Source organism: Anomaloglossus baeobatrachus, chromosome 3 (genome assembly GCF_048569485.1).
Source record: "Anomaloglossus baeobatrachus isolate aAnoBae1 chromosome 3, aAnoBae1.hap1, whole genome shotgun sequence".
NCBI classification, from domain to species: domain Eukaryota; kingdom Metazoa; phylum Chordata; class Amphibia; order Anura; family Aromobatidae; genus Anomaloglossus; species Anomaloglossus baeobatrachus.
In genome coordinates, this window is record NC_134355.1 from 1,620,559 (window position 1) to 1,638,310 (window position 17,752).

Here is a 17,752-nt window from a genome sequence, read left to right on the forward strand (position 1 = left end):
CTTCCCTTCCCATGACAGCACTGTACATGAGAGAATACAATAGAAGAACCTCTAGGGTGGGACCACCACAGAAAGCATCCTCCTACCAAAAAGAGGTCCGAAAGTCCAAAACACAATCTGTAGCGTTTGAAAAAGGTAATGGGTGAAGACAAGACAGCAGTCTTACAGATTTGTTCCATCGAGACATTTGCCCTTTATGCCCGGGATGTAACTACGGCCCTAATGGAGAGAGCCCTAATGCACTAATTAAGGACCCATGTGCATGCTGCGTTTTTTGCCATGTCTTTAGGTGCAGTTTGTGGCCAAGAACAGCATGTCTTTCCTTCTCCAGCAAAGTCTATGGCACATCAGATTTGCTGTGCATACAAAGCTTTCTTTTTTTGCGGTTTGTGTGTGTGACAAAAGCTGCAGCAGGTCAATTGAGCATTTTTAGCCATTGATTTCACTAAAAAAAAAACCAAAAAAACAAACAACATCGCATGGAAAAAAATGCACCAAAAACGCATGCATTTTTTTGAGCCAAGGTGTATTTTCTTTGACAATAAAACGGCACCTTTTGGCCACATGAAAACAGCAGCGTGTGGAGAAAGCCCTAGAAGCTGCTTTATATTTAGACCTGAAATTAAACCAGCATAGCCGAAAACTTCCGCCACCGCTGGGTCACCCCCAGACACTCAAGTCAGAGGGTGCTCACATCAAGGCAGTGATGTGTTAGCTCAGAAACACAACCAGACACCAGCGCATCCGGTGTGGATCACTGAATAGCTCAGGTGTGGACATCCAATAGACAGAATAGCAAAAATCCAGCGGATCACAGGCGATGGGTGTAGTAAAACTTACACTTTTATTCTTGCATTGAAACAACACAGGCGGTATCCACCGAGAAACCGGGTCAGATCATCCAACGCGTTTCCATATAACACCGTGCCGAAGTGTCTTATTCATGGACGTCCTCTATACAATTCAATACCTCTATATAACCTACAAAAGCTCCCATCATGCAACAGGTCTCACTCACAATCCATTACCGTCAGGTGCTCCTGTGCTTTGGAGGATGAGGAATCAATAGAACCAGTAAATACATTTATCATCATAAACACAATCACATGAATGTACGTATTTCTTAGTTATATCGGACCATCATGTCCTGGCGGTCCATTTACTCACTTTCTATAGCTCTAAAACTGAAGCCTTTTAAATCTCCCCTGTGACACGTAGCAAAATGTTTAGTTACCGCTGAAGAACCGCATCAGTGCGATTTGCCCCCATCAGAGATACAGCGTCTGATGCGGCTCTTCAGCGGTCCCATTGTGCAACCGACATATTGCCTATGGCAGATGTTACAATCATCGGGTACATCCCCCCTCGCTATTACAGTTTATAGATCTATTTGATATCAGGTACCAGTTGAAAATCAGATAAAGTCTTTTGCTACATATTGGCGTACTTTGCATGGAAAATGACCACATCTATAGAAGCCTTTGTAGGAAAGCCAAGACCCATCTGATTTAACCGCCCTTTGTGAATAGTCGCTAGGACCAAGTATAGTCCCTAATGTGGTTGTGACGCCTGGACACAAATCGCAGAGAGATTAGCAAGTGTCGGATTAAGCATAGGTATAGATTTTTTATTATTTGTACTATATTGTTATATTGGGAACTTTAGTTGCAAATGTGAGCGATTTTTATATTTATTCTTTCCTATCTACTTTATCTACATATTCCTCTGCCTTCTCGAATGTCCACCCCTCTGCTATCAAGTCTATTACAAACGCTGGATGTTTCCTGTAATGTAGGATTATTACTGCAATTTAATCCTAATCAGTTCCCAGTAGGAATATTATTAATTCTATGCGCCGGATGCCATGACCTAGCACGAAAACACAATTATTGTCAGTAGGTTTGCTGTCCGGACTCCTCCACTCTTCTCCTATCACATATAGAGCCAAGACATTCAGTTTAGGAACATTGAATGTAAATCTTAAAGAAATTATTAAGTATGAAATAAAATGCGTGCACTTCCCCTCCACACAATGATCAATCATACAACGTCCAGGAAGAATCATGCTCTCTTTAGATGGATGGCAAGCACTGAAATGGTCTTTTCTTCCCGCACCGCAACTACAATATTAGCCACTGAGGGGAATGTCCGGCATGAGAACGCCCGGTGTCTGCAAAAATATCACCAGCAAATTATATATATATACTCTGTCTATCGTCCCTGTAACACACAGAGATAAATCTTTGGCAGATCTGTGGTTGCAGTGAAATCATGGACATATTGTTCCATTTGTACACAGCCACAAACCTGGCACTGATTGTCCACAATTTGACTGCAACCACAGATCTGCTGCAGATTTGTGTGTGTGTGTGTGTGTGTGTGTGTGTGTGAGACAGGGCCTTATATCTATATCTACCTATCACTATTAGCCAACATCTCATGGTTACACCGCAGATACAGATCTGTGTCTCAGACTCTCCCTCCCCCTTTGTCTGCGGGTCTTCCAATGTCCTTATTTTGTTTGAGCGTATTTATTGCCATCATCTCTCGTTTATTAAGATAAATACATTTAGTGAGGGAAATCCTGAGATATGATGAGAATTATGGCAAAGTTAGCCAGCTGGCCCTACACATACAACCCCCTCGCAGCACACACAGATTCCCCTCAGATTACTTAGCATCTGGGAAGGTGTCAAATCCAATTACACTGCCAAGCCAGAGAAAGACCCCCCTGGGGGGATATTTCCATTCATCAAGGGAGTGGGTGGGAAACTGGAAAACCTTGAGGAGCTTCAAAAGGGATCCCGGACGCTCTTTCCGAGCAGGAGTTCATATTCCTGACTTCGTAACGTCATACACAGTTATGATATTACCGTGCGTCTGAGCCATACACCCACTACATCATTAAAATTGGGACTCCAAGCTGCATCTCTGCATACCCTCAAATTCTTTGTTGCACCCTGGGGCGGCGAGATACAGAGAACTGCGAGTAGGAGTCCGGTAGAGGAGTCATGCTTGGACTCAGTATGCAGAGGGGACACCGATGGATCTGATGACACCAGAACCGTCCCGATCGGACCTCCCAGTCCGGAGTTGCGGATCATATTCACTTTGGGATATTATTTTAGACTCAGGACAGGGGTGGGGCAGTACACCCCGGCGAGGTCATCAGGTGGGAGGGGACATGGATTGTAGCCAGTATGATAAAGACAATGTGGGCATTCTTGGCTTGTCTTTACTCAGGGGTCATGCGTACTATACACATTTGAGGAAGTCCATGAAACCCTGGTCGACCGGCGCCCCCCTGTGGCCAGACACATAAGGTAACTGCTTGATCTGACTCTGTTTGTGACCACGTCTTATCTGTAAATGTACTCTGACATATATTTTGTAAATTCCATATTGTATATATATTGTAATACCTAGTGTGCCCTTACGGCAATTAAACATATATAATTTATTCTTGGGCTGTTCTGTTATCTCGATCCTGAATTCCACGTCTGTGTGCTCTGCGTAATAGTTATCGTAATCGATTGGTGGCAGAGAGTTTATGCGAAGGATCATTGTGGGGCAACCAGTGAGATCTGGGAGGATTAGATAAATTCTGCCCGCGGGAGTCAGGGGAATATATACCTTACTCTCACCGGGAACCCTTCAATCATCGGCATAGTAGAATGGTGGCCTTCTTGCTTATTGGCGGGCAATTCCATAATTGGCCTGACTATAAGAGGGGCGCTAGAGAGTGAGTCACATGCTCTGTCGGGTGGAAAGGGAGGGTGTAACTTTCAATTCCTCCCCCCTTTTCCTGACACATTTATTATTAGATTGCTGATCCATCACGATCAATTCCCTCTCAATAAGATCCTGAAATTGATCTACTATAGCAGGCCTAGATTTAAGGGGGTAAAATCTGGGATTGGGTCTAAAAAAAAAAAAAGTTTATTTAATGCCAAATAATTGTCTAAACTTTCTGACTCCAAAATAAGAGATGTCAAATGCAAGAGATCATCAAATTTAAATATACCAACATCCTCAATACCCAGCCCCCCTGAGGAAGTAACGCAACATCAATATCCAGCCCCCCCTGAGGAAGTAACGCAACATCCTCAATATCCTCAATATCCAGCACCCCCTGAGGAAATAACACAACATCCTCAATAGTATCAAGGACATTATCAGAAATCACATTACATGGGAGATCATCATTATTACCTTCTTCTTGAGTGAAGTGACATCTAAGACCCCTTTCACACGTCAGTGATTCTGGTACATATAAGGCCCCTTTCACACGTCAGTGATTCTGGTACGTATAAGGCCCCTTTCACACGTCAGTGATTCTGGTACGTATAAGGCCCCTTTCACACGTCAGTGATTCTGGTACGTATAAGGCCCCTTTCACACGTCAGTGATTCTGGTACATATAAGGCCCCTTTCACACGTCAGTGATTCTGGTACGTATAAGGCCCCTTTCACACGTCAGTGATTCTGGTACGTATAAGGCCCCTTTCACACGTCAGTGATTCTGGTACGTATAAGGCCCCTTTCACACGTCAGTGATTCTGGTACATATAAGGCCCCTTTCACACGTCAGTGATTCTGGGACGTATAAGGCCCCTTTCACACGTCAGTGATTCTGGGACGTATAAGGCCCCTTTCACACGTCAGTGATTCTGGTACGTATAAGGCCCCTTTCACACGTCAGTGATTCTGGTACGTATAAGGCCCCTTTCACACGTCAGTGATTCTGGTTTGTGCTTTTTTTAAACGTACCAGAATCACTGACATACGCAGACGCATTATAATGAATGGGTCTGCTCACACGTCAGTGATTTATCACTGCACGTGTCTCCGTGCAGCGTACCCGCGTGTGCGTGATTGCCGCACGGAGACATGTCCATTTTTTTCTGGCATCACTGATGTTCCACGGACCACGCAGTGGTGTGGTCCGTGAAACACGTGCCAGAAAAAAACGTGCTTTTAAAATAAAAATCATTTTTACTCATCTGGCGTCCAGCGATGTCCTCTGCAGCCCGTTCTCCCTGCTGCTTCTGAGCCGGCTCATTATTGTCGCGCATATTCATTATGCGCGACACAGCCGACCCGGAAGCAGCTGCTGTGGAGGTCAGCGCCGGCCGGATGCTGCACCGCGGGAGCGATCAGCACCATGGACAGCGGGAGCGGGCACAGGTGAGTTGTTTACTAAGTGCAATCACGGGCCACGGAGAATGGAGCCTGGATTGCACTTAGACAACCCACGTGTGCCATGAATCACGGCACACGGAGGGACATGTGCGTGTTTTACACTGACGTGTGAAACGGGCCTAAGGGTGAGGTTTCTCGACAACTTATTTACATCTAATATGTCTGAAAGACATCATATTTTTTTAGTTGGAGAGAAGCCTAAACTCCTGGATAACACCTCAATTTGATCTGATGTCAAGATCTGACTGGAAAATTAATAACCGGACAAAGGAAAGTTCTAAATCGGGAATCTTTTTGGATGTTTAAATTACATCCAAGAATTCCACGGGGGCTTAATATACACCAGGACATGATGGTCCGATATAACTAAGAAATACGTACATTCATGTGATTGTGTTTATGATAAATGTATTTACTGGTTCTATTGATTCCTCATCCCCTAAAGCACAGGAGCACCTGACGGTAATGGATTGTGAGTGAGACCTGTTGCATGATGGGAGCTTTTGTAGGTTATATAGAGGTATTGAATTGTATAGAGGACGTCTATGAATAAGACACTTTGGCCCAGTGTTATATCGAAACGCGTTGGATGACTGACCCCATTTCTCTGTGGATACCGCCTGTGTTGTTTCAATGCAAGAATAAAAGTGTAAGTTTTACTACACCCATCGCCTGTGATCCGCTGGATTTTTGCCATTTTATCACAAAAAGAAGATAGAGCTATTCCTTGGTCTCTATGAAATTTAGCGTTTACTTTTGGTAGAAAAGTCGGATCAGATTTTAGGATATCTTGTAAGATCGTGGTAAGCGGTGGAGTAATGGAGATGGCCTGTAAGTCGCTGGCACGTCCGGCTGACGTTAAGGCCACCAGAAGTATTGTTTTCTGGGTAAGAGCCTTGGTGGAGATTGAAGAGATTGGCTCAAATGGTGCCCCCCGTAAGGGCTTTTAATATTAAATTTAGATCCCAAGGGGCTAACCTCTTCACAGGCCTGGAGGGAAAAAGCCCTGATTAAACTATCCAAGGGTGGTCTGCAATATTCTGATCAAATAAACACCCCCAGGGCTGATACCAGAACCTTTAAAGTGCTGGTGGAAAGGCCCCTCTCCAGAAATGCCGATATATCTCTGCTGGAGAATCTGCTGGTACCGGCTGGACAGACTTACACCGGGAACACCAAGAACTGGTTCCATATGCTGGCTCCTTCCAGGTAGGAGCCATTTCTGCCACGTGATATGGTCGTGTTCACAGTGCAGCCCATACAGTCCAGCATCTACAGAGGCCAGGAAGGTACACAAGGGTGGGAATAGATAGCAAAACCCCATCCACATATTCCCTTCCTGTTGCACCTGTCAAATAGCAGGGAATTGCTGGAATTTGCACCTATTTCTGAAATAAAACCTCCAATCTCAGGTGTGTGCTCACATCCAGCCTCCCAATGTCAGTATTGCACTGGCTTTACTTTATACATGAATCTGTAGTAGGGAAAGAAAGGCGCAATAGGGTCTTACCCGGAATTTGGGTTTAAAAGGTAAAAAGAATGGATGCACTCACCTGGTCAGGTTGTGCCAGTCACAACCCCTGTGCAGACGTATGAGAGTGCTAGGATGGTACAGCAGCGGCCCCATCAAGGATAAGGTTACTGTATAAAATCGGAAAATGAAAGACGGGTTTTTTGCCGCGCTATGAACCACAAAGCTGGAGTATTCTTAAAAATATTCTTTTATTGAACCATTCCAACGCGTTTCAAAGGCATATCCGCCTTCTTCTTCAGGGAAAAATGTTATACTTTTTTTCCCTGAAGAAGAAGGCGGATATGCCTTTGAAACACGTTGGAATGGTTCAATAAAAGAATATTTTTAAGACTACTCCAGCTTTGTGGTTCATAGCGCGGCAAAAAACCCGTCTTTCATTTTCTGATTTTATACAGTTTACTTTATACATGAAAGTCCTGCTGGGTGCTTCCCTTTAATGGTAGTCCCTTGTTTCCTAATTGAAAGGAGAGTAGAGACTAGGTGCTTCGAAAACTCTGTCTAAGGATACGGTTCCACTTGCGTATGACTCGTGCGAGTCTCGCATCGTATCACCCGGCACGTCCACACTCTCCTGCCAGAAGCGGGTCAGCTGCATGTATTTCCAGGAGAGTGCAGCCGTACCGGGTGATACCAATGCGAGACTCACATGAGTCATACGCAAGTGGAACCGTACCTTAATAATAACGCCCTTTCAGGATCCAGGCCGTCAGATGTATCCTGTGAAGTCAAGGATGGGAGATCAGACCCTGACACAGAAGATCTGGCACAAGAGGAAGTACCCGGGTGTCCAATACTGACATGACTGAGCCATGTGAACTATGCTCTATTTGGCCAGAAAGGGGCAATTAGAATGACCCTGGCTCTTTCCTCTCGTATCTTCTTCTGGACTATTGGAATCAGAGGAAATGGAGGAAAGGCATAGGCCAACTGAAACTTCCACCTTTCTAGGAGCTCGTCTACCCCGTCCGAGGATTCTCTTAAGTCTAGTGAAAAAAAACCCCCAACAACTCCAACCTATCGATTCTTTCTGGTTGCAAATAGATCTATTTCTAGTTTTCACTGGTCCGCACAGAATTGGCTGAAAATCTCTTGATCCACAGCCCACTCACCCTGACTCACGCCTGTGACAACTCAAAAAAAAAAATAATTTGTCTGACGTTCTTGGAGCGACGTTCTTGGAGCGACGTTCTTGGCCGGTATTGTAGCAGTTAGGGAGCCGTGTGGGGACGTTGCTTCTCTTACCGAGATCTTTCACCGCACTTAACTATTGATTTTCCACCTGATTTTTACAATTTTGTGCCGTGGAACAAACCAGCGTTGGCGGACTGAATCTAAACAGATCCCTAAAGAGACCTGAACCTCAGAAAGCTCTATTGTTTTTGATTTGTCCTTGATTGTCATCCGACATAGACTTGTTAAAATTGGAAGAACCTGTTTGATTAGGAAAAAATCAAGAAGGGACTGCGCAGACGCCATCAGAAAGTCGTCCAAACAAGGAAGATGTTATGAGTGCATCTTGCTCGGAGGAGACCCCGGGTGAATCTGGTGTCAGAAGGTCGCAGCTCCTTGCAGGTTCACTACGGTAATTTGATAAGATTTATTGCTTGTAATGCTGTAAGGGTTAAGCACACTTTCCTGCTTGGCTGCTGGCTGCAGCTTCCAATCTCAGGCGTCCCTCTTTTCTCACTCCCTTTCACTATTTAAGATCAGCTGATGTCTGTGATAGACGCGGTTTCCTCATTTCCATGTGGTCCACCTTGGAAGGAGCGAGCTCTGGAATAAGTGTCTTGTTGTGTGCAGCAGTGGGGTTTGCTGCAATGAAGCCGCCTGCAGTGTATTACTTGCATGTCTATTTCCCCTGTCTGTTTTCCTACCCTTGTGTTTCTGTATTGTAGTGGCAAGTCTAGTGATCTCGTTGGCCTACTCACTAGTCAGAGTGAGTGTAAGGTTAGCTGAGGGCCTAAGGTATCCGGCTTGGTGATAGGTTGCAATAACCTGTATAGGAACGCTCGGGAGCTCGGGAATCAGTTTGAGATGAGTTCAGGGGGTGCCCCCATACCTCTCTCCTTAGTGGTAGGGACCGCCGTTGTATCGTGACCCCTGTGTGTTGTTACATCTTCTGGGGGTTTACCAGGTACTAGGTAACCCTGCTAGGCACCTGTGTGACATATCCTGATTGTAAAAGGTCATCTCAGCTATAATTTTTGGAACGATTTTTGGCACAAGAGAGATGCGGAACGAAGACATTGGTATGTCCCTCAATTTCTTTATTTTTGGTCTTTGATACCACCTTACTGGCCTAAAATATTAATGATAATAATACCACCAGTATGATAAAGGAAGCACTCACCCATCCTGAGCCCCGAACTACTGCGCTAGGAGGAGGCTTTGGATCTTCTGCATTGCCTCTGGGCACTGTAGGGTTCTCCATTATGCACCTCTGACGTAACTCACTGAAACCTTGATTGCCATCAATGAAAAGGAACTGACCTTTTATATATGTTCTCTGTGGCGCAGTGTATTTTTCTGTCAGGATACCGCACCCCCGACATGTGAAATCACATCCAGCTTACTCCAAATGTGGAAATAGCCCAGGGACCATGCGCACACGAGCAGTGTGCACTCGCTCAGCCATTCAGCCCTCCTGGCCCAGACCATCAATCTGCAGAAGCCGCCGGGGAACCATCTCATGGCAGACATCCGCAGGGAGAATCTGGACAGGGAGGCCCAGACAGCAGGATGCTGGCCCAGACCAGCAATCTGGAGAAGCCGCCAGGGAACCATCTCATGGCAGACATCCGCAGGGAGAATCTGGACAGGGAGGCCCAGACAGCAGGATGCTGGCCCAGACCATCAATCTGGAGAAGCCGCCAGGGAACCATCTCATGGCAGACATCCGCAGGGAGAATCTGGACAGGGAGGCCCAGACAGCAGGATGCTGGCCCAGACCATCAATCTGCAGAAGCCGCCAGGGAACCATCTCATGGCAGACATCCGCAGGGAGAATCTGGACAGGGAGGCCCAGACAGCAGGACGCTGGCCCAGACCATCAATCTGCAGAAGCCGCCAGGGAACCATCTCATGGCAGACATCCGCAGGGAGAATCTGGACAGGGAGGCCCAGACAGCAGGACGCTGGCCCAGACCATCAATCTGCAGAAGCCGCCAGGGAACCATCTCATGGCAGACATCCGCAGGGAGAATCTGGACAGGGAGGCCCAGACAGCAGGACGCTGGCCCAGACAATCAATCTGGAGAAGCCGCCGGGGAACGATCTCATGGCAGACATCCGCAGGGAGAATCTGGACAGGGAGGCCCAGACAGCAGGACGCTGGCCCAGACCATCAATCTGGAGAAGCCGCCGGGGAACGATCTCATGGCAGACATCCGCAGGGAGAATCTGGACAGGGAGGCCCAGACAGCAGGACGCTGGCCCAGACAATCAATCTGGAGAAGCCGCCGGGGAACAATCTCATGGCAGACATCCGCAGGGAGAATCTGGACAGGGAGGCCCAGACAGCAGGACGCTGGCCCAGACAATCAATCTGGAGAAGCCGCCGGGGAACGATCTCATGGCAGACATCCGCAGGGAGAATCTGGACAGGGAGGCCCAGACAGCAGGACGCTGGCCCAGACCATCAATCTGGAGAAGCCGCCGGGGAACGATCTCATGGCAGACATCCGCAGGGAGAATCTGGACAGGGAGGCCCAGACAGCAGGATGCTGGCCCAGACCAGCAATCTGGAGAAGCCGCCAGGGAACCATCTCATGGCAGACATCCGCAGGGAGAATCTGGACAGGGAGGCCCAGACAGCAGGACGCTGGCCCATGCTCGCATCTTCCCTAATTACAGGTGCCAGCGAGCACCGGACTCACGTGGGGTTCCCAGATGCAACCCTCCTCGATGTTTCCTCTGCAGAAATCTCCTCAGGTAAGACACAGGATCTGTAGGCATCTTCTCCCAGGAACAGGAAACCACAGGGGGCATTGGGAGAGGCACCACTCTTATTTCTGTAGGTTTCCTGTGCCTGGAGGTAGATACACTACACTCTGCACCGTACGTGTGAGAATCATAATGAACGGGGGGGCGGGGAAGGCAGCTTTCGGGAAGCACAGGGGCGACCCTCGGGAAGCACAGGGGCGACCCTCGGGAAGCACAGGGGCGACCCTCGGGAAGCACAGGGGCGACCCTCGGGAAGCAAAGCTCAGGAGAGGAAGAGGGAATTATGAACACGAAGAACAAGGGGTAATGAGTAAGAGGAGGAAATGGTTGCAGGTGGTGAATAGGAGGTGTAGGAGAAGACTCAGGGGAAGGCAAAGCAGGTGGAGGCACGGGAGGAGCAGTAGGAGGAAGAGTCATAGGAGGAGGAAAAAGTAGAAAAGAAGGAGCAGGCACTGGGGAGCAGGGGCGTAACAATCACAGTAACAGAGGGAGTAGGGGGCCCGCCAACCCCAGCGAGTGCTTCAGCTGGATGTGCGTTAAACGGTTCACATCCAGCTGAAATGCATTGCACCACAGAGACTGGTCAGATCCCTGTGCTGCAATACAAGCTTCCAGCAGTTTCCCGATGTCAGAGGTACTGTGACTGGGGGCGCATGATAGTAACGTCATGCGCCATGGTGCACACTCTGATACCAGCTGCCAGCCACCATGCACTGACTACACAGAAGGACACCGCGGGCAAGGGAGCAAAGAGAAGGCAAGGGTAGTTTTTTTTTCCTTTTATGTGCTAGAGACAGAAAGGGGCCCAGGCTGAGAACATGTACAATCAGGAGTGGGCTCAAGAGAAGAACATACATACCAAGAATAGGATCGGGAGATAATATATAAATATATATATATATATATATATATATATATATATATATATATATATATATATATATATATATATATATTTATTAATCCATTGAGTCATATAAAAGTATGAGGAACTCCAATCAATAAATAGCACTCCAGCAAGGGACTACATGTTTCAGCACTATGTGCCTTCTTCACAGTCCTACTTGAACTGAGCTCCAACACTGACCATATACCACTGACCATATACCACTGACCATATACCACTGACCATATACCACTGACCATATACCACTGACCATATACCACTGACCATATACCACTGACCATATAACACTGACCATATAACACTGACCATATAACACTGACCATATAACACTGACCATATAACACTGACCATATAACACTGACCATATAACACTGACCATATAACACTGACCATATAACACTGACCATATAACACTGACCATATAACACTGACCATATAACACTGACAATATATCCTCCTTTGTGGAACATATTCAAATAACAATTAAAAGCAGTGGAACAGGACAATTAAAAACATCTGCGTAGATGGTTGAGACTCAGTTCAAGAATATTGCTAGAAACATACATATATTGAACATGTTTTATACATTTGATAATATGTCAGTGTTATATGGTCAGTGTTATATGGTCAGTGGTATATGGTCAGTGTTATATGGTCAGTGGTATATGGTCAGTGGTATATGGTCAGTGGTATATGGTCAGTGGTATATGGTCAGTGGTATATGGTCAGTGGTATATGGTCAGTGGTATATGGTCAGTGGTATATGGTCAGTGGTATATGGTCAGTGGTATATGGTCAGTGTTATATGGTCAGTGGTATATGGTCAGTGGTATATGGTCAGTGGTATATGGTCAGTGGTATATGGTCAGTGGTATATGGTCAGTGGTATATGGTCAGTGGTATATGGTCAGTGTTATATGGTCAGTGTTATATGGTCAGTGTTATATGGTCAGTGTTATATGGTCAGTGTTATATGGTCAGTGGTATATGGTCAGTGGTATATGGTCAGTGGTATATGGTCAGTGTTATATGGTCAGTGTTATATGGTCAGTGTTATATGGTCAGTGGTATATGGTCAGTGGTATATGGTCAGTGTTATATGGTCAGTGGTATATGGTCAGTGGTATATGGTCAGTGGTATATGGTCAGTGGTATATGGTCAGTGGTATATGGTCAGTGTTATATGGTCAGTGTTATATGGTCAGTGGTATATGGTCAGTGGTATATGGTCAGTGGTATATGGTCAGTGTTATATGGTCAGTGTTATATGGTCAGTGTTATATGGTCAGTGTTATATGGTCAGTGTTATATGGTCAGTGTTGGAGCTCAGTTTAAGTAGGACCGTGAAGAAGGCACATAGTGCTGAAACATGTAGTCCCTTGCTGGAGTGCTATTTATTGATTGGAGTTCCTCATACTTTTATATGACTCAATGGATTAATAAAGAAGTTTTTAAAATTCTGGTAAAATTTCATCCTTTTGCTGGATCCCAATTCTCCTACATTTCTATTTGTTTGGGCACATTCCCTGCCTGGATCTCTGCAGAATATAAGGTGAACACCGACCATTGTATCAAGAGGGACTCCTTTATGGTGAGCTGGCTATAGGTTTTCTACATTGTTATATTATATATATATATATATATATATATATATATATATATATATATATACACACATATATATATATACATATATATATATTATACATATATATTATACATATACATATATATATATTATACATATATATATATATATATATATATATATATATATATATTACATATACATATACATATACATATATATTATACACACACACACACACACACACACACACACACACTACAGGGTTCAGGGGAGGTGGGGGCAGCTCTGGAGCGCTGCTGGGGGCTGGTGAAAGCTGCAGGAGGCAGCAGGAGATCTCATGATCCCGCTCATATAATATGCGCTGCCGCTGTCCATCACCGTGGTGCTGAAACCGCACCGCAGTAACGGGCTGGGGGAGCGGCACATATTATATCTGCCGGCGCCCCCCTTTGATGGCTCATGCCCCCCTGTGTTAGATATGGCCTCCATGCTGCTGCCCACTCCAGTGCTGATCTCCCGGTCTCTCTGCTGCCGCTGTGATCAGGCACGCAGAGATGATATTCTGCTGTGCCGATCACATGACCGGGAACCAGGAAGTGCAGGAGCTCAGCAGCACGGAGGGAGACACCGAGATTACAGCGCTGGAGAAGGTAAGGAAAGAGTGTTTTATTTTACAGCAGCATGGGGGGGCATATCAAACACAGGGGGATGTGTGCCATCCATAGGGGGCCATGGGCAGCACAGGGGGAGATGTGTCATATCCATAGGGGGCCATGGGCAGCACAGGGGGAGGTGTGTCATCCATAGGGGGCCATATCAAAAAACACAAATGGACGTGTGCCAGCCATAGGGGACGTGTGCCAGCCATAGGGGACGTGTGCCAGCCATAGGGGACGTGTGCCAGCCATAGGGGACGTGTGCCAGCCATAGGGGGCTATATTCAATATAAGGGGGCCATAGGGACATATACCCTATATGATTTGTTAGACGGACACTGGCATTATAAGACAGACCCCATTTAACATTTAAGAGAAAAAAAAAATTCTCCTCTTTTCCTTCACCAAATTTGGGGGTGCGTCTTATAATCAGGTGCGTCTAATAAAGCGAAAAATACGGTAATATATATATATATTTATTACACACACACACACACACACACACGCGCACACACACACACACACACACGTGTAAGCCATAATCATCAACATTAACAGAAATTAACACTTGAAATATATCACTGTGTGTAATGACTCTGTATAATAGATGTGTTTACCTTTTTATATTTAATTACTGAAACAAAATTAATTTTTTGATGATATTTTAATTTATTGAGATGCCCTTGTATATACCAGGAAGAGGCCCAGGATAAGAACATATATACACACCAGGATGGGGACATATATACTAGAAAGGGGGACAAATATACCAGGACAGGGGACATATATACAAGGAAGGAGCCCAGGATAAGGACATATATACCAGAATGGGGACATATATACTAGGAAGGGGACAAAAATACCAGGATGGGGCCTAGGATGGGGAAGATATATACCAGGATAGGACACCTACATACCAGGATGGGGCCTAGGATGGGAGACATACCAGGATGGAGACATATATACTAGGATGGGGAACATTACTATATAATGAAGGAGGAAGGGGGGCAACTCACACGTCTATAGAATTTAGAGTACTACAATGGCCCATACTTCTGACCAGACCAACATGCAGGTGGGGGGGGGGCCCTGGCCCAAACTTTGCACTGGGGCCCATCGGACTCTAGCTAGGAGAGTCAGCGGCAGCAAAGGAGGTAAAGATGGCATTCCAGCAGAAGGTGATGAGCAGTAGGAAGTGGCACAAGAGGAGATGGAGCTGTATGTGGCATAAGACATGACATGGAACATAATATAGCATTCATACCTTCGGTATCGGTGCCATTTTTTTCCTGGTTGTTCTTTAAGAAGTCACAGAGCTGCTTCTTCATAAAGACGTCCAAGCGGCTGAACATGGAGTTGCTGTCTCCGCTGACGCTCTGAAGGACGGCAGGCAGCTCACCTCTAGACAGCTGTTCAGACAGAGCTTCATGGTTCTCAGTCAACATTCGGATAACCAGAAGCCCATTGTACACGGCAGTGAAGCACCTGAAAAGCAGACTGCCTTGATAAGATAGGGAACCAGGCAAAACTGAGGAGTGAAGGTGCTGCTGATCTGAACAATACCCTTCTGTGCCCTGCAGCTTGCAGATGGCACCCGGGATCGCCCGCAGTAGATTGGTGGAGCTTCCAGTGGCGGCTGAGCCGATGCTGGAGAAGATTTCTTTCATCATCTGGGCATCTCCGGGGTTCAGGGTGTAGCGTCGGGCGCTTGCTTGCAGGTCACAGCTTCCCACACCAGTCAGCACCTTCAGGACCTGTCAGGAAAGCACAGGTTCCAAGATGGCAGCTACACAGCTAGGCACAAAGGGTGGGGACAGTACTCACCGCCAGGCCAATATGCTGGACAGCAGGCGAGGACTGGTGCTCCTGCATACAGCCCAGCACCGCACGCACCCCGCCCTCCGTGGCAAACAGCACCCGCCAGTCATACTTGGATATGATTACATAGGTGAGCTGCAGGCAGGAGACTACCACAAGCTTCTCCTTCATCTGAGATGCCAACATCTCCACCAACACCTTCACCATCTTCTCACTGAAAGCAAAAGAGCATGACCTTAATTTCTCCACTCCGGACAGGGCATCACTGAATGCTTTAGCCCCTTCCCACCATTTCCAATATTCATTTTTGCCCTTTAGTTTTAAATGCTCTTCTTCGGAGGCCGGAGTTCCACTTGCGTATGACTCGCGAGTCTCGAATCGCATCACCCGGCACGGCGCAATGTATTTCTATGCAGCTGAGAAGTTCATGCCCAGAGAGCGTCAGGCTGTGCCGGGTGATCCGAGTGAGCCTCGCGCGAGTCATGCACAAGTGGAACTCCGGCCTAAGTCACCTAACGTTTTACTTTTCCATCGACACTGCTGTGAGGATTTGTTTTGGTGAGAGGAATTGTAGTTTTGAATGACTCCATTCAATATACTTTATAAATAATTTGTATAAATGGGACTTTGTGAAGTTTTCGCTGGCCTTGTCCCCTCCGTGTGGAGTTTTTTCGGGTCTTGTGCCCTCCGTGTGGAGTTTCTCGGGCCTCGTGCCTTCCGTGTGGAGTTTCTTGGGCCTCGTGCCTTCCGTGTGGAGTTTTCGGGTCTCGTGCCCTCCGTGTGGAGTTTTTTCCGGGTCTTGTGCCCTCCGTGTGGAGTTTTTTCGGGTCTTGTGCCCTCCGTGTGGAGTTTTTTCGGGTCTTGTGCCCTCCGTGTGGAGTTTTTTCGGGTCTTGTGCCCTCCGTGTGGAGTTTTTTCGGGTCTTGTGCCCTCCGTGTGGAGTTTTTTCGGGTCTTGTGCCCTCCGTGTGGAGTTTTTTCGGGTCTTGTGCCTTCGGTGTCCACGTGCGGTAAACATGGACTGATAATAAAACTGACCTGAGAATCATGCTATTTTTACAAAGTTGTGAAGTTTTGAAGCCACTAAAGTTAGTTTTTTGTCACCGTACTCCAGAGCCCGGAAGGTTTTTATTCTGTCGTTGATGGCGCTATGTGATGGCTTGTGAGTATCAGAAATTTGGCTGTTTGATTTTTTTCTCTTTACGGCATTTATACAAAGGTGAAAATATTTCTCCCGTACACTAAAGCAGACTTTTGCGGTTGTGGAGATACAAAACTATTGTTTTTCAGAAATTTCCTTCTTTTTATATTGGTAAAAGGGGGAGCCCGATGCTGTGTAGGCCCATGGCTGCCATAGAAACCGATAAGTACCCCAAAATGGTATCACCGCGAGCCAACGGGCGCTCATATTGATGCCATTATTATTAATATTTATATTGTTATCTCGACTGCAGCTATTAGAATAGGTGCCCAGTGCACAACAGCTCCCAAAACGGATCCTCGATCCCGCGGCCGGCCTGTGTCATTAATGTACTGGAGATACCAGGAAGGGGTTAAAGCAGAAAGCTCATTACCAATCAATATGTGACTCCACCCTGAACTACAGCGACCATCACCTGACTGCGGGTTACATGGTCTTACCCTAGTGTGCAGTCTTCTGCAGAGCTCCCTCCAACACCGGGCCTCCCCTGCGTCATGGTCCGGGCAGGAGCACAGGGGTCATGGTGTACAAGAGCCCGGCAGCTCTCCAGCGACCTCCTGATATCCGCCTTCTCCTCATTGCTGGCTCCTAAAGAAAGGGGATAAGACAACCATGTTATAGCTGGGAGAAGGTACTAGAGGACAAGGAGGCACTGATTGAAAACATAGCATGAACGGAGTAGAAGGAGGCACAGCAGGAGTCGCACCGCAGGTCAAGGAGGCGGCACCAGGTGGGGGAGCAAGGAGACTATGACACCGGGGAGGGGAAAGAGGCGGCACCAGGGAGGGGAAGCAAAGAGGCGGCACCAGGGAGGGGGAAGCAAAGAGGCGGCACCAGGGAGGGGAAGCAAAGAGGCGACACCAGATAGGGGAAGCAAAGAGGCGGCACCAGTGCGACAAAGA

General features: G+C 46.8%; 1 protein-coding gene across 3 annotated transcripts in view; it reads right to left on the bottom strand.

Moving 5' to 3' along the window:
* Window positions 1-17,752, bottom strand: part of LOC142295850 (cullin-9-like) — a 143,057-nt gene that overhangs the window by 29,817 nt on the left and 95,488 nt on the right. For all 3 annotated transcript variants that reach the window (XM_075338932.1, XM_075338934.1, XM_075338933.1), the window contains exons 8-11: window positions 17,291-17,438; window positions 15,657-15,864; window positions 15,396-15,586; window positions 15,097-15,317 (exon numbers count right to left, since the gene is read on the bottom strand). In XM_075338932.1, coding sequence (XP_075195047.1) covers window positions 15,097-15,317; window positions 15,396-15,586; window positions 15,657-15,864; window positions 17,291-17,438 — 768 coding nt within the window. The remainder of the gene's footprint in view (window positions 1-15,096; window positions 15,318-15,395; window positions 15,587-15,656; window positions 15,865-17,290; window positions 17,439-17,752) is intronic.